Source organism: Elephantulus edwardii, unplaced genomic scaffold (genome assembly GCF_000299155.1).
Source record: "Elephantulus edwardii isolate Elephantulus edwardi_28Jun2011 unplaced genomic scaffold, EleEdw1.0 scaffold00101, whole genome shotgun sequence".
NCBI classification, from domain to species: domain Eukaryota; kingdom Metazoa; phylum Chordata; class Mammalia; order Macroscelidea; family Macroscelididae; genus Elephantulus; species Elephantulus edwardii.
In genome coordinates, this window is record NW_006399851.1 from 413,199 (window position 1) to 431,742 (window position 18,544).

General features: G+C 36.9%; 1 protein-coding gene across 1 annotated transcript in view; it reads right to left on the bottom strand.

Moving 5' to 3' along the window:
* Positions 1 to 5,656: 5,656 nt before the first annotated feature.
* The window catches only part of LOC102875684 (adenosine 3'-phospho 5'-phosphosulfate transporter 2-like), a 26,962-nt gene continuing 14,074 nt past the window's right edge, over positions 5,657 to 18,544 (bottom strand). The window contains exons 6-9 of the mRNA XM_006891595.1: positions 14,209 to 14,301; positions 13,690 to 13,801; positions 10,221 to 10,290; positions 5,657 to 5,807 (exon numbers count right to left, since the gene is read on the bottom strand). Coding sequence (XP_006891657.1) covers positions 5,657 to 5,807; positions 10,221 to 10,290; positions 13,690 to 13,801; positions 14,209 to 14,301 — 426 coding nt within the window. The remainder of the gene's footprint in view (positions 5,808 to 10,220; positions 10,291 to 13,689; positions 13,802 to 14,208; positions 14,302 to 18,544) is intronic.

Consider the following 18,544-nt stretch of genomic DNA (forward strand, 5'->3'; position numbering starts at 1 on the left):
CAAACAGATAGAGAAGCTCTAGTATATTCACACAATGGAATACTACACTGCATTGAAAAACAAGGAATTCATGCAATATTATTCAAAATGGGTGACCTTGGAGGACATTATGCTGAGTGAAATATCTCAGTCACAAAAGGACAAATACTGTATGGTGCCACTGTTGTAGAATGAGGCTGACATCGGGGTGGGGGTAAGACTGAGAAAAGCTGGATAAATTATGTATACTGCATTGAAGCAGATGAGGGAGAGAACAGTTTAAAATATATTTTAGGGCATTATGATTATCATAAGAATTCAGAATGAGGGTTGCAGAGTGGAGTATACTCAGTGTGGGGGGTGGGTGGGGAGGATTGTGTACCATTGAAAGAGTTTTTCTTTTGCTTTTCAAGGAGAAGAGCGAACTGGGGGTGGGGTGGATTGGGTGGGGAGAAAAGTGCAACAATAAATGAATGGAAATCCAAAATCTCTGTAAATGTTCACTGAAATAAAAAAAAACCTCAAAGAAAAAAGAATATATTCTTAGGCAGAGAATCAACTTGAATTTTATCATTGAAATTATTAACATTATTTGTTTTGCCTTGCTTAAAAAATACAATTAAACAAAAAATTTAAAGATTAAAAAAATAAAAGGCAACATCTTTGGGTTAGTAGTGCAACTTCCTACAACTAAACTACCGGAAACCCCTTTGGGTCATGGTGCTACTTATATGTTCATAGTAGGACATAACGGACAGAATGTATGCTTTGGAATAGAAGAGAATTGTATTTGTAACCCAGTCTTATTGCAGAGTGAGGTTTTTGAGCTTATAAAATCTTAACCTGGTTTTCAAACCTCTATCTCTGCAAAAAACGGTGAACATGAACAATGGTATCTATTTATAGAGCAATACAGTGGTTTAAAGTACAGATTTTTAAATCATTTGCTTGATAGATTACCTCTGATATTTTCCTGCTAAAGTGGGACTGGGAAAGTCACTTAATCCCTCTAAACATAGCTTTATTTGTAAAATGACAGTAGATATTACTACTTAACCTCAAAGTTTGAGTGAAGATTAAAAAAGTAAATTGTATAAAGCATTGATAATGTTGTTATGTGCCAACCAGTTAGGACTGACTCAGTTGACTTCTGTGGGGTCAGAAAGTTTGAAAATTGGTTTTTCAAAAATTAAAAATTTGTTCTATCAATTTCATTAACCACTGTGAGGGCATGGTCTCCAACTAATTTAACTGTGGACACATGGTCTTGCAAATCAACAGCTTGGGGATCAACTTAAGAGAACAATTTTTACATTGTGAGACAGTGGTGGAGAGAGGGTGAAGAGACTGGCACTCCTGTAAAGAGATTGTGGCAAGGAGTAACCAGAGGAACATTGGAGATGGAGCCAGTTAAAGGTTTTGCTTGCTGAATAACTGAATAAAAAACTGATTTGTAAAGCTGAGATAAAGTTTGCTGAATGAGTAAACCAGAGGTGCATTTGTATTGCTGAACAGAACTTAGACTTTGACTAATTGAGGAACTGTGTCTTACTGTTAAACTGGTTCAGGACTGTTGTATTAAAACCTGGATTTATATTATGTGATATTCCTTACCTCCTCTACTCTCCAACTCATTTCCCTAAAAAATCACACAACTGTGAGTAAAGTCTGATTCAATTTCAACGAACGCTATACCCAAAGATTGGCAGGAATAGGTGCAGGAGCATAGGGGGGTGTGTGGCATATCTGACCACGTGGTACTCTGGATGTCATTGATGGGGACTGTTCCCCTTCATAAAGCAGGGAGAAGTCAGGTTTGGCCACCCCTACATTGCGTCTGCTCCTTTTAGATCCTCTGACTGTTTTCAGAGGCTCTAAGTCACACAGGAGATGGTCCATCTTTTTCCAATGGAGAAACTGATGGCTTCAAATCATATACCTCTGGGTTGGCAATGCAGCTCTTTACCCCTAGGTCACCATAATGATGACTAGTACCTAGTACGCACTTACAAGTACAGTGTTGTTGTATGCCACTGAGTTGACTATAAATCATAATCACCCTATGAGAAAAATGGATCTGAGCCCTGACCTATACTGTGCCATTCTCATCATCTCCCTCATATTTGAGGCTCATCGTTATACTGTTGTCAATCCATCATCTCTTTGAGGGTCTTCATCTTTACATCTTTATTCAAGGAATGATACCTATTACAATTACTATTTAATTTATTCATTAACTATCTTGGTTGGAGATATTGACAAAACAATTACGAAATCTGGCACAAATAATGTACTCAGACATTGATTTCTTTTACTCTCAGTATCACCTTGTATTTCAAACTATTTACCCTTGGTAAAATAAGTGACATGGAATTGGCCTGCTTTATGTTGCTGTTATTGTTATGTGCCATTAAGTCACCTGCAACTCTAAACTCTGCCCTATCCTGAATCAGTCTGTCTCCGACACATCTAGCACATTATCCCAGTTAGTGTGTCAAACCATCTCAGTTGGGGTGTTCCTCTCCTGCATTGTCCCTCCACCCTTCCAAGCATGATCCCCCTTTTCAAGGACTGGCTCCCTCTGGGCATGTGCCCAAAGTATGTAAGACAGAACTTCAAAATCTTTGTCTCCAATGAGCAGTTTGGTTACTTCCTCTCCAAGACAGTCTAGCTTGTTCTCTGGATGGTCTGTGGTATGTTCAATACTCTTCCCTAGCCCTACAACTCAAAGGCATCAATTCTGTCATCCTTATTGATTGTCCTGCTCTCTGATATAATTAGCAAGTAATTGCAAAGATCAAGGCCCAGATCAGGCATACCTTAGTCTCTATACTGACATCACTGCATCTCAGCACTCTGGAGAAGTCTCTGACAGCATACTTTCCTAATCCAATTTATTTATTTCCTGACTGCTGGTGCCAAGAGCATTGACTATGGACCTAAGGAAGCTGAAATTGTTGACAATCTCAATCTCTTCTCCATTTATCATGGTGCTACCAATTGGCCCAATAGTGAGAATCTTTGTTTTCTTGATGTTGAGCTTCAACCCATATTGGAGACTGCAGTCCTTGACTGCAGAAAATGCTTCAGGTCCTCCTCAGTTCCAGCATGCAAGGTTGTTTCATTCATATAATGCAAGATGTTGATGAATCTTTCTCCAGGTCTTGTGCCATACTCAGCCTCATAGAGACCAGCCTCCCAAATATAGATTTATGAAGACAGAAGGGATCTGACATACTCCTTTCCTGATCTTGAACCATGCAGTGTTTCCTTGCTCTATTCTGATAACTGTTCCAAGTATAGGGATTCCTATTCTTCTCAAGGTTAGCCATAATTTGTTGTGATTCACTATACCTTTACATAGTAAGTAAAACACAGACAGACATTCTTCTGGTACTCTCTGCTTTTAACCAAGATCCATCTGACATCGGCACTGATGTCCCTTGCACCATGGCCTTTTCTAAACACAACCTGTATTCCTGGTAGTTCTCTGTTGATCCCAGTCTTTTTTTAAAAAAAATAACCTTCAGCAATATTTTGCTTGTCTGGAATATTAATGATATTGTTCAATGATTTCCACATTGTTGAATCACCCTTTTCTGGACTATGAAAAAATACGGATTTCTTCCAGGCAGCTGGTCAGGTGGCTATCCTCCAGATTCTTTAGCATAACTTGGTGAGCACATCCAGGACAGCATCTGTTTACTGAAATATGTTAATTGGTACTCCATCAATTCCTGGGGCCTGGTTTTTTGCCAATTATTTCAGAGCAGCTTGAACGTCCTCCTTTATCATCATTGCCTCTTGGTCATATGTTGTTTCACGAAATTCTTCTGTGTCAGCCAATTCTTTTTGGTACAGTGACTCTGTGTCCTTCTTCCATCTTCTTTTGATGTATTCTGCATCATTTAATATTATTCTCATAAGCATACTTAAGTATTACAACTCAGGCTTGAATTTTGTTTTTTAGTTCCTTCACCTTAAGAAATGCCGAGTGAGTTTGTCCCTTTTGATTCGCTGTCTCCAGCTCTATTGCAATAATTTAACCACATAAATCACATAACAGGTTCAAGTAACGACTGGATCACAAAGCAATGTTAAAAATGGTATTTATAAGTTGTTTTAACCAAAATTACTTCTATTAGAAGATTAATAAGATTTTTTAAAAAAATCATTGGAAGCATTAAAAAAAAAAAATCACAGTAAGAGAAAACATTTCCAGCATTTTAGATGTCAAACGGGCAAGCAATATACTGTCCAGATTTATTATATCTATTTTTGCTTCCTACATTTATGCTGTTTCACCTTTAAACTTCCAAATAAAATTTCACTTTAATAAAAATTATGATCATTTATCATGATTTTTAAATCACTTGAAGGATCAAACACTTTCCCTTCAACTAATAAATCTACTGCCCTGGTAGCATAGTGCATAATGCGTTAGGCTGGTGATTCAAATCCACCTGGTATACATGGTGTAGTGATAAGGATGGGCAGTCTCTTTCTGTAAAGACTGAAAGCCTCGGAAAGCTGATGGGAAGGTCCTTTGAGTTGGAACTGACTCAACAGAAATGAGTTTGGTTTTGGGGCTCAGGGACAGGTGCACCACCTTCTTGTCAGATACACTTAGATGATGCAGAACAATGAAAGCTTTCATGATCTTATCCATATCTTATATCCTATATAAAACTGTAAAAATGTTTCTTATAAAGACGAAAAAAGCCAAAATTTTACAGTTAGCTAAAGTCTTACAATAACCTTTGCTTTCCCCATTATAGCATATTTGCATTAAGATATTAATTTATATTTATAATGGATAATATTCTCTCCAGACTTTAAATCATTTCACTCTTACAACAGAGAATCAATTAAATACCACCAAAATGGAATGAACAATCTGCCCTTACAGATCAGTTTCTTTGATCTGTCATAAATTATATATACAGTTAGTCTTGCTACACAGTTCACTTCCAAAGAAAATAGTCATTAAACAGCTAATAATTTCATGCCTTCACATTAACAGTTTATTCTTAAGGTGTGCTAGACAAAGGCTCCCACAGCTCAAATAGCTACAATGTTCTTGAAGAAAATATATATATGTGTATATACATATACATATGCATATACATATATATGAAAGAGACAGAGAGAGAGGGAGGGATTTGTTTCAAAGAAACAGCTCACATATTTATGGAGGCTAGAAAATCCCAAATCTGTGGGGCAGGCATCAGGCTAGAGGCTTCTCCTGATTCACACAGGGGCAGGAGCTGATGAACTCAAAAGCGGCATGTCAGATGGAAGGCTGCTCGGTCCTGGGGCTGCAGGGACCGATGAATCCTTAGATCTGCATGACAGATCACAGGCTTACATCCTAAGAACTGAAGGTCAGAGTGTGTCAAGTGGGATGCAGGATCAAGAGGACATCCATACAGAGGATGCAGGTCACACCCCCAAAGAAACTCCCTTTTCAACTGACTGGTGCTCGTTTCAGATGACAAAATGCAGGATGATTATGTAAAGTCCACTGAACCATCAAGAATCATGGCCTAGTCAAACTGACACATAACCTTAACCATCAGAGATACCATGCCTTTAGATCTTTTGGTTTTTATAATTCCTTTATAATCAACTGATGATTATTCCAACAGGATTCTATGTTGAACATAATGAATCATGCCTATACAGTTTGTGCCAACGTCCTTGACTTTCTCTCATCCACTGATTTGTTTTTCAGATCTTGTAGTGATGGTAGTTTTATTTTGTCCATATTTTTGCTATAAACATTGAGAAATATACCAGAGACAACTAACAAGCCAGACCATATATACCTAATGGAAAGAAATAAAGGAAAAATATTAGTATCAAGGTGACAATTTGTTATCCATATAATTTGTCTATAAATATATAACAAGTATGTAGTAAAATGCAATTCTGCTAACAGCATTAAAATATTACTAATATGGTTAGATCAGATTAAATATATGATAGGATTTCACATCTACTATGATAAGGATATATATAGGAAAGTTTTTTTAAAAAATAAAAATATTTTGAGGAGCTTTGGTAGCGCAGTGAGTCAAGAGGTAACCTGTTAACCCAAAGGTCAGCACTCTGAACCTACCAACCATTCCAAGGGAAAAAAATTTCACAGTCTATTTTTGTAAAGATCTGCAGCCTCGTAAAGCCGTGCGGCAGTTCTACAATCTCCTATAGGGTTGGTATGAGTCAGACTCGACTTGATGGTGGTAAAATTGGGTTTTGGTTTAAAAGATAGTTCACTTAATTTTATCAATAACAAACCAATCAAACCCACTATTGTTGATTCTAACTTTTAGTGACCTTCCATTTGGTTTCTGAGGGTATATATATCTTTACCTGAGATCATGCCATCTTTTTCCTTCAAATAAACCAAGTTGTTTATTTGAACTGCAAACATTTTGATTACAAGCCCAACATTAAATACAGTGTTGTTATGTGCCATCGAGTTACCTGTGACTCATAGTGATCCTATGCTCAATAGCTCTGAATCCTGTCCTATTCTAAGTCAATCTCACTGTTTCCTGGCGATGAGAGTCTTTGTTTTCTTGATGTTGAACTTCAGTCCATATCAGAGATTGCAGTTCTTGACCTTCTGCAGCAAATGCTTCAGGTCCTCTTCAGTTTTGGCAAGCAAGGTTGTGTCACTACCACAGGTTATTGATGAGTTTTCATTTAATCTCGATGCCACATTCCTCATCATCAAGTTCAGTCTCTCAAATGATCTGTTCTGCATATAGACTGAAAAGGTAGGGAGACAGAATGTATCCCCGTCACACTCCTTTACTGATTTTGAACCATGCAGTGTTTCCTTGCTTTTGTTCTAACAATTATTTCCTGGTCCAAGGATGGGTTTTGCATGAGCACAATTAGGTGTTCTGTGATTCCCATATTTCTCAAAGTTAGCTACAATTTTTTTTTATCTACACAGTCAAAAGTCTTTGCATAGTCAATAAAAAAATATACACATTTCTCTGATATTCTACTCCTAGGGCTTTGCGTTTTTCCAGTTCCTTTCTGAACATTCTGAACAATTTCTTTCATCACCATTGCCTCTTGGTCATATGTTGTTTCACAAAATTCTTTGTCAGCCACTTCTTTTTGGAACAGTGACTCTGTGTACTTCTTCCATCTTCCTCTGATACTTTCTGGATCATTCAATACTCTCCCCATAGCATCCTAAAGTACTGCAACATAAGGCCTGAATTTGTTCATCACTTCCTTCAGCTTAAGAAATGCTGAGGGAGTTCATCCCTTTTGATTTTCCAACTCCAGCTTCTTGCACATTTCAATATACTCCTTTGCTTTGTCTTCCAGAACTGCTCTGTGAAATCTTCTGTCCAGCTTCTTAACTTCCTGATTTGTCATTGCTTTGGCTTCTTAGTACCCTAGTGCAATACTCAGAGTCTTTTTAAAACATTCTTTTCTTCCTCCTCTTTCACCCTCCCCTCCCCCTCCTCCCCTGTCTTTGTAATGAAGTTCTGCATTCTTACTGGGTGATTTTGCTGCTATCCTTCCATAGCTCATCTGGTCATTGTTCATTAGTATTCAAGGCCTCGAATCTGTTCCTCAGATATGCTATGTAGACAACAGTATAATAAATTTCAACTTCTAACAAAAGGCTTATGAGGATACTTAAAGCACAGGTGTATAAGTCTGCTAGTGGACATCTAGGAATTCAACTCAGCAACACAACAGAGCTGTCCTGGTTGTATTGCAAACAAAGGAATAAGAGATTCATTCCAAAGAAGATAACTGTGTAGGCATTAAAAAGCATACTTAGCACATGTAGAAAGGAAACCTAATTTACAGAAAATAAGCAAAAGAATCCTTGTAGATAATAACACATAATTAGCAAGAAATTCTAACTTATGTACAGAAAACAAACAATAATCTCTAAAATATTGCTGGTACTTTATGCTGTGGTTGTCTTTAATCTTATTCACTTCTAATATCTAGATTTGACTCTTCAATCAATATGAAGAGTCTTAATGAAATTTCAAACTAATGTTAATTAGTAGAAATAAGAGTTTTACAAAGTCAATAAATAAATAAACAAATCATCTTCTCTATCTGAAGCCCTTTGTGGAAAGAGGCATAAACTAAACTACTAATTACTAAAATCACGTATTTTCACATACAGACAGTCACCAGATAAATGAAATCTCTTCTAGGTATGTCTGCAGTTGAAGTTGTAGGTAAGCTGGAACAGGTGCATATGGTTATCTTTCAAATACAAAAAGCAACTGATAGCTGACCTTCCAGTGGGTTTTCAAGGCTATAAATCACATGTGAGGAGACTGCCCATCTTTACTAGATGATACTGGTGGATTGAAACCACCAAAAAAGCACTACCTTTTGGGTTTGCAGGGCAACTCCCCATGAACTAGGCTACCAGGGTTCCACTATGGACTATAGAAGAAATGCAGCCTTAGTACACAGTGATTAAAGCACTCAGCTACTAGCCAAAATGGTGACAGTTTGAACCGACCATCTGCTCTGAGGGAGAAAGAAAGATGTGGCAGTCTACTTCCTTAAATATATGTTGCTATTATGTGCCACTGAGTTGCCTGTGACTCATATACAACAGCCCTAAACCCTGCTTTATTTTGTGCTAATCTTAACTGTCTCTGGCACACCTACCCTCATTACCCCAGTCACTGAATCAATCCATCTCATCAAAAGTCTTCCTCTCTTGCTCTGTCCCTCCACCCTCTCAAGCATTACATCTCTCTCTAAGAACTGGTCCCTCCTTGCAACATGTTCAAAGTATGTCAGATGAAGCTTCAGAATCCTTGCCTCCAAGGATCAGCCTGATCTCAGGTGCTCTAGGATGAACCTGTTCATTTTCCTAACAGTCCACGGTATATTCAATAATTTTCTCCAGCACCATAGCTCAAAGGCATCAATTCTCCTTCTATCATTCCTAGTCATTGTCCAGCTCTCTGATGCATAGCGAGTAATGGCAAAGACCATGGTCTGGATCAGGCACACCTTAGTCTCCAGAGAGATACCATTGCTCTTTAGTACTTTGGAGAAGTCTCTGACAACAGACTTTCCCAATGCAATTAGTCATTTAATTTTCTGGCTGCTGGTACCTAGAGTGTTGATTATGGAGCCAAGCTAACTGAAGCAGTTAACAATCTCAATCTCTTCACCTTCTATCATGATGCTGCCCATCAGCCCAGTGGTGAAAATCTTTGTTTTCGTGATGAGCTTCAATCCATATTGAAGGCTGCAGTCCTTGACCTTCTGCAGCAGTTTCAGGTCCTCTTCATTTTCAGCAAGCAGGGTTGTGTCATCTGTGTAACGCAGAGTGTTGATGAGTCTTCCTCCAATCCTGATGCCATCTTTCTCCTCATATAGACCAGCCTCCTGGATAATCTGTTCTGCATATATATTGAAAGGGTATGGATATAGGACACATCCCTGGCATATATCCTTCCCAATTTTGAACTATGCAGTGTTTCCTTGATCTGATTCCTTGTCTAAGTATAGGTTTTGCATAAGCATGATCAAGCGTTATGGGATTCCCATTCTTCTCAGAGTCAGCCATTATTTGTTGTGATTTACACAGCTTTAGAAATCTTATGGGGCAGTTCTACGTTGTTCTATAGGGTTGTTAAGAGCTCGATAACTCAATTACAATATATTTCCTTTTTCTAAAAAAAAATGAAGTGTTTTTCATGATTTAAACACTGTTTATATGCAGTAATAGCAGATGGCTGTGATGAAGAAGTTTTTTCAAGCAGTTTCAAATTAAAGGCAAATTTTCATGATCATTTTACAGGCAGGTACAAATTGCTTATATGTTAGACATTTATAACCTAGAGAATACCTGTATACTGATAGAGCAAGGCAAGGAGAAATTCTTTAATCTTATATGTGTAGAAATCGTTAAAATGTTTATTTAAAGTGGAAATATGGTCCCATTAAAATGGGTTATTTTAAGTAGTAAACTCAAAATAGTAATTTATATACATTCACATAACAATTGTAACTAGTAAAGGTCAAGATGGAGAAGATTCTTTATTAAGCAAAATAGGCAAAACCAAATTTTTAAAGTCATACTATTTTTTAAAACTTCTAGAAATAGTAATGCATTTGCTAAAAAAAAATACAAAAACTGAACGAAGGCTATTTAAGAGGGTATGTAAAAATATAGTAACAAAAATGAGAAAGTTAATGAATTAGAAAGTACTTACTGAAATGTGAATGGTTTAGCAAAGAATAGAAATGAAAGTACAATGGTCATTGCTTTTCTTCCTGTTGTCACTGTATGGAGACAAAAGCTTGGTTTAGAATGTGCCTACAATTTTAGCAAATCTACAGAATCCGTATCTTCAACAAACATTTACAAAGCTTCTTTGCCATGTCTGTATGAGGTAGTAAGTAAATGGAGCTTTGATGACATTATTGGAAAAAATATGGGGCGGTCTCTGTTGTAAAGATAAGTAAGCTCAGAAACTCAGTGGAGGGTCACTAGGATGGCCTCAATGACAATGGGATACATAATGTCCAATTTAATAGGGGAAATGATGTGAATTAATAATACAGTGCTACAATACACTTGCTGAAAGCTCTTGGAAATGACAATACTATGAAAGCAAGCCATCCTTTACAAAGACTTACTTAATAGAGGAAGACAAGACAGGAAGTGGTTTTCCTGCCAAAGAAATGATCAGGGGCTAGTACTAAAAATTAGTAATCTCAAAAATACTAGTATTTTAACTGTAGTTGTGTCTATGTAGGACTGAAAAATTTTTACAATCCTCTTAAATCATCTGAATTGACCCTAATGTCTCTTTGAAATATCACCTTGAATATTCTTTAAAGCCTGAAAGAAGTATCTTCTCTGGTCTCAGGAAAAGAAACTCTTATACCACACATTACAACCCTGTTGAACTGTGATTTACTTAGCTTCTTACCTCATTCACTCTTTTATCCCTGGATGCTAGATCCTAGCCCTTAATACTCACTCTGGTCCCTGGGTCATACAACTGGTTGAGCATTAACACAAAGGCTCGCAATTTAAACTAGCCAGAGGCTCTTAGGAAGTCAGGCCTGACAATTTCCTTCCAAAAGATTACTTCCTTGAAAACACTAAGGAGCAGAGTTCAACCATCAGGGGACACTGAACACCACCACTCAGTGTGAATAACAATGGAGGAATTTGTTAAGAAACCTACTATTTAAGGCCATCATTTCTTTTCTTTTTTTTTTTTTTTTGAGTAAAAAACTCAAAACTCAAACTCACTGCTAGTCAATTGACCAGGTCTTCCAAATTTTTTAGCACAGGCTAGTGAGAATGTCCAGGGCTGCATCTGTTTGTTGAAACACCTCAGTTGGTATTTTGTAAATTTCTTAGGTCTTATTTTTTGCCACTGTCTTCAGTGCAGCTTGAATATCTTCCTTCATTACGATTGGTTCTTGAATATATTTTCTGAAATTGTTCAGAGTTGACCAATTCTTTTGGATACAGTGACTCTGTGTGTTCTTTCTTTTGATGTCTCCTGCATCATTCAAGATTTTGCCCCATAGAATCTTTCTGTATTTCCAACTTGAGACTTCAAATTGGTTTGTTTTTTTCAGTTTGTGAAAGGTCATGTCTGTTCTTTACTTTCAGTTTTCTAACTTGAGGTCTTTGCACACTTCAATTTAATACTCTACTTTGTCTTCTTGAGCTGCCCTTCGTAGTCTTATGTTCAGCTTTCTTAGTTCAACAGTGTGTGTGTGAGTGTGTACGTGCATTAACTTCTCTAGTTCAGGAGCAAGGTTTGGCGTTTCTTCTGACAAACATTTTGTTCTTTCTCTGCTGTATTTTCATGACCTTTTTGCTTTCTTCATAGATGATGTCATTACACAACTTGTCTATTTTTCAGTCATTAGGGTTCAATGTACAACTAATTCACTCTGGAGAGGGTTTATAAATTCAGGAGGATAAATCGGGTTTATAAATTCAAATCGGATAAATTCAAAGTTGCATTTTGGCTCCTTTTATTTTCTTCAGCTTCCACGTGAACTTACATATGAGCAATTATGGACTGTTTCACAATAGGCATCTGATCTTATTGTGTGGTGATACTGAGGTTGTTACCATCTTTTTCCACAGATGTAGTCAATATGATACCCATATTCATTTAGGTGAAATGCTGATGCATGCTATTGTTGTTGTGTACTGTAAAGTTGGAAATGACCCACAGCTGACCCGCCACAGGGTGTTCAGGGGCAGTTAATCGCAGGGGAGGAGACAGTCCTTCCTTCTCCTGTGGAGCAGCTGATGGAGCCAAATAGTCTCCATCTATGTTTTTTTTTAAACTGTATATGTAATGAAGAAATTAATTCTATAAATAAATCCAATCATTCAAAATTCTATCATGTAATTCCTGATGACTTTCTACCATCAAGGACATATTTTCCAACTAAAATTCTTATTTTTTTGCTTCCCTGTTTTACATTTCAAACATTAGCTATTATTAATGTATCTTGATTGCATAGTCAGTCAATTTCAGATTACAAAAGTTGGCAGAAAGTCTCAATTTTGTGTCTTTGGCTTTAGCAGTTGGTGCATGAATTTGAGCAAATGTCATTACTACCAGGTCTTCTTGACATGCATATGGACAGTATCTTATCAGTAACAGTACTGTGCTTCTGCAAAGATAAGGAAATATGTTCTTTTTGACAATGAATGTGATACCATTACTTTTAATCTATCATTGATGGAATAGTAGATCAAGCAATTTTCTAAGTTAAAATGACCAATGCCAGTCCACTCAGCTCACTACTATGTAGGATATGCATCTTTATATATTCCATTTAATTTTTTAAAACTTCTAATTATCTGAGACGTATACATTTTATGTTTCAATGGATAATAAATGCTAGCAGCTGTTCCTCCTTATTTTGAATTGTACCACATCAGCAAAATAAGGTGCTTCATTGGCTAAACTTTTATTCCATCTATATCATTAAGGGAGTTTCTATTTTGAGGAGGTAGTACTTCTCTAGTCCTATTCAGAGCACTTCATCTTCTGGCAGTATAGCAGGCAATGTTCTGCTGCAATTTACAGGCTTTTTAGGGTTCATTATATCAGTAGATGGCTAGTCCTGCCTCCTGCTCTTAGTCCAGAAGTTTTATCTAATTACATTTCTTAGGTCAGTAAGCCGAGCCATTATTACACTAATTATACTGGTGATGGTAGCTGTGTACCATGGTCAGGACTGACTCATAGCTGATCCTCCAGAGGGTTTTCAGAGGCAGTAAATCACACAGGAGTTGACTGCCTATCAATCTCCCATGGAGCAACTGGTGGATTCTAACTGTGTGCCTTTGAGTTGGCAGTGTAATTCATTACCACTAGGCCACAAGAGTCCTCTATTTACACTAATGTTGATTTTTCTCTGAAGTTTATCTAGCTACTGTATTTTTTTAATTCAAGTTATTTTAATGTATAAAAGCTGTTATTTCTGTAGATGCCTATTTGTTATTAAAATTACTTTTAAAATAAATTATGAACAAACATCACTTTCCTTTGAACCTTAAAGAAACACCATAAAAATAAATTGGTAAGATATGACTTTCCAATAAAGAGTAGATGCTGTCATTTCATTTAGAAATGAATTTCAGAGGAAATTTTGTTTATATCATAATCTAAAGAAATAAATCACTTGTACCTGTTACAGCAAGAAGTGCACCAAAAATTTTAATCAAAGCCAGAACAAAGGAGATTCCAAAATATCCAGTGAGAGAAAAAAGGAAAGCATAACCATAGGTCTGAATTGGATTCTGCAACAAGAAGAATAAAAACTTGTTAGTTGCAAATAAGCAAAACAAACCCCGAGGTCTTACCAATGAAATAAGGCTACAGATTTTAATCAACATTTGGAGCAGTAAGAAGTCATTCAACAATGCAGTCAAGCAAAGATTCTTATTTAGTTCTAACTTAATGGAAAAATAAAGATGAAATTAAAAATCTCCAATATGAGTTTATGAATTAACTTATAGGTTATAGTAAAGGTAAAAGAAATTTAAATAGGAATCATTTCATTTCTAACATAATTTCTTAAGTACATATACGATATTAAAAGAGTTATCAAATCACATTAAAATAGTCTTTGAACAAGAAGATTTAGAAACAGAGAAAACTATTTAATGTACGATGTTTATTTAAAGAAAACATGATTAGTGTTTACCTTCGAACAAAATGTTACTGCAGGGCGTAATCCAGTAGTGCATGTCAATCCCAATAATATGTACACAAAACCTATTGAGTATGAATACAGAACCTAGAAGAAATAAAAATAAAGTGGAAAAATTGTTACCAAACCAACAGTGGAAAATGATAGATTTTCAATATATGGCTCAATTAATATATTTCATTAAAGTCGATAAAAATATTTTTAAAGTTTTATGGCCTCACTTATCGGACATAATAGATGATGATGTTTGTAAGTCTACAACTTAGGTTATTCCCAGAATAGCACACTGGTATTGATCCTACATTTATACTTAAATATTCATTTATTTCCTGGCTCAATTATTATAGTCAAATAAGATTTTACTGTTAAGAACACTAAAGATGTATAAAAAGAAAGCAAAACAAAACCTATAAACCTATATATTCAATATTAAAAATGTAGAAGTTTCCAAAACACATTATAATGAAAATAAGCAGTATACAGCATATCTATTGCTTAACTTCCCTACTGTGCTAACGTTCTTTCTATACTAGTTTATTACGCTCTTTATTAATAGTATCACTGTAACATAACAAGTTCATGCATAAGTTGTTTTTGTTATGTGCCTCTGAGTTGCCTGAGACCCACAGCGACCCTATGTACAGCAGCTCTGAACCCTATCCTGTCCTGAGCCAGTCTCACTAATACTAACACATAAACCCCCATTGTCCCAGTTACTGTATCGATCCACTTCATGCAGGGTCTTCCTCTCCTGTGCTGTCCCTCTGATCTTTTGCACATGATGTCCTTCTCCAAGGACTGGTCTCTCCTGCCTACATGCTCAAAGCATGTGAGATGGGGCTTCAAAATCCTAGCCTCCGAAGAGAAATCTGTTTCACCCTTTCCAAGACAGACCTATTTGTTTTCTTGGTGTTGGGAGGTTCAAGACTCTTCTCCAGCACCACAACTCAAAGGCATCAATTCTTCTTCTGTCATCCTTAGTCACTGTCCAGCTCTCTGAGGCATAGCAAGTAATTGTGAAGACCATGGCCTGGATTAGGTGTACCTTAGTCTCTAGACTGACTACATTGCTTCTCAGTACTCTGGAGAGGTCCCTGACAGCAGACTTTCCCAATGCAATTCATCTTTTGATCTGAATGCTGGTGCTATGAGTGTTGATTGTGGAGCTGAGCAAGCTGTAATTTTTTAACAACCTCAATCTCGTCTCCATCTATCATGCATATGAGGATAATGATTATTATCAATTAAGAATTTAAGTATCATGTCCATAAGGATTATTCAATTAATTTCACAAAATCAGTTTATGAGATTAATATTTTTAATTGTCAATCTGTAATTTTCAGACAAAAAACCCCAAGACTTAGAAATAATATAACTTTTCCTAAATAAGAGAACTACTAAAGTCTTTCAAATTACCACTGCTTCCAACTTTTGTATTCTTGTTGTCATTAGGTGCTGTCAAGTTGAGAACAAATCAGTGACCCTAAGAACAACAGATCTGAATCTTGTCCTATCCTGTGCCATTCTCAAATCGTTGAGACACTTGGCCACACTGCTACTGGGTCAATCCACTTGGTCAAGGGTCTTCTTCCCTTTGGTATCCCTCAACCTTCCCAAGCATGATGTCCCTATGCTATGAACCACCTCTCCTAGCATTGTGCCCAAAGTATGTGAGGCAAAGTTTCACCAATTATTTTTAATGCATGTTCGATCAATTTCATATTACAAAAGTTGGCACCTATTGTTAAGGGCCACAGAATGGACAAGTCACAGCTATCCTATGAACAAAAGATCTCAACACTGCCTTAACCTGTGCCATCTTGACAATCTTTGACACACCTGAGTTCATTGTTATAGTCGCTGTGTCACTCCATCCTTTCTGCATTGTTCCACCTATCCCAGCATGATAGCATTTTCCAGGGACTGGGCCCTCCTGACAACAGGCCTGAAGTATAGGAGGTGCAATTTCACCATCATTACCTCTAAACAGCACCCTTGTTGCACGTTCTCCATGTAGGTTTGTGTGTTCTTTGGCAGTCCATGGAATATTCCATACTCTTTTTCAACCTACAATCCAAAGACAACGATTCCTCTTCTGTCATCCTTATTCACTATCTAGCTTTCAGACGCACAGAATGTAAAGAAAAGGATCATGGCCTAAAACCAGGCACACCTTAATATTTAAACTGGAAATTCTTACTCTTTAGGACTTTGGAGAGGTCCCTGCACAGATTTTCCAAGGCAACACATCTTTTCTTTCTTTTTTTTTTATCTTTTGATTTCTTGACTGCTGCTAACATAGGTGTTGATTATAGATCTAAGTATAGCTAAGTCAATGAAAGCTTCAATTTTTTTTCTCTATCATGATGTTGTCTATTGGTCCTTGGGTGAAGCTTTTTGGGGTATTTTTGATGTTGAGATGTAGTCCATATTGAAGGCTATATGATTTGATGTTTTGCAGCAATTGTTTCAAGTCCTCTTCCTTTTCTGTAAGGAAGTTTGTGTCATCTGCTTAAAACGGGTTGTTGATGAGTCTTCCTCCAACCCTGACACCGCATTCTTCACACAGGCCAGCTTCTCAAACGATCTGCTCAGCATTCAGACTGAGTAAGTGTGGAGGAAGGTATTCCTTTGTTCACTTTGAACAATGACTTCTTGGTCTATTTATAGTTTTTGTATGAGCACAATTATTATTCTGGGATTCCCACTCTTTTTTTTTTAAAATATTTTAATTTTATACTGGTTTACTTATAAAGTTCATACACATTGTTTCTTTTGGTTTTTCTTAATTTTTTTATTTTATTATTGTGTGTGTGTGTGTGTGTGTGTGTGTACTGTCAGATCAGATCTGACTGGTACAGGAGGAGATTGTTCCTCCTTCTCCAGCAGAGCATCTGGTGGATTTGAACCCTGCACTTCTGGGATTGCAGTACAGCTTCTTGCCACTAGGCCACCAGAGCTCACCGGAATCCCACTCTTTTCAGATCTATTGTCCACAGGGTCTCTAAGAGTGGTAGTTAACTTGGTATCAAATTTGACCTGTTGGGCACCTAACAGCAACAATTAACAATAAAACCAGGACATGAATTGAGGTTATTTAATTCCAGGGCTCATAGTCTTTACTTTAACACTAAATAACTACTTACTTAGAGAATTATTTACCAAGATCATCTTCACTTCATCTAATAGGAGTAAAGATAATGATTAAGAAAGTTCTTGGCCAAGAGTAAAATCTCACTGGTACTGAAATCTCTGTGTTATCATGGAGTAAGGGGAGTTATATAAAAGCCATGGTTTTCTGTCACTACTTTACATGTATGCAAAAGTTGGACAACGAATAAAGATGATAGTAGAAGAAATAATGCCTTTAAATGTGGTGTTAGCAAAGACTATTGATAAACCACTGTCTTGAAAGTAGTATAGCTAGGGTGGCTCCTTAGTGGTGAGGATGATGAGACTTAGTCTTGCATACTGTGGGTGTGTTATTAGGAGGGGCAAGTCCCTGTAAAATGTTTGGAAAAGTGGAAGGTAAGTGTAGGAGAGAGAGACTCTCTATGAGATGAACTGAAACAGCGACTCTAACAATGACCTTAAGTACAGCAGGCATTATGAAGATGCTGCAGGAGGTGGCAAGCCTTCAATCTGTGGTCCATAGGGATGCTATGAGTTGGAGCCAAGTTGGTGGCTTCTAACAAAAACAAAAGATGTAATTGAAACTTAACCAGATCTGTTCCTGAGTCTGTTTTCACTCACAGCAGGACAGAGCAAAACTGCTCCACAGTTTCTGAGGTTTAAATCTTAACAGAAGCATATTGACTCATCTTGCGTCTGAAGAGTGACTCGTAGGTTTGAAATACCAGTCTTCTGGTTATCAGTCCAAAGCTTAACCTATACAGCACTACTAGCATTCATTCCTATATTATTAAACCAAACTTCAAACTCCCAATTCATGGCAACCCCAACCCTGGGCTTGCCAAGGCTGTAAATCTTTACAAAAAGAGACTGCTCATCTTCTTCCTAAGATGCAAAAGTAGAGTTGAACTTCTAACCTTCTGCTTAGCAATTTGATAAGTTATAGATTATGTTATTAAATATTGCTTAACAGGCTTTACTCTGTGCTGAGAAGCAACAAGAATTAAAGAGTGTTTATTCTTAATGTGGTATGCTCTATGTTCATCAAGGTAGTTGGTTACAAAATTAACGAAAAAGCAAAAAAGAAATTAAAAAACAACAGCAAGCAACAAATGCTGGAGAGGTTGTGGAGAAACTGGAACCCTTATTCACTGTTGGTGGGAATGTAAAATGGTGCAACCACTGTGGAAGGCGGTAC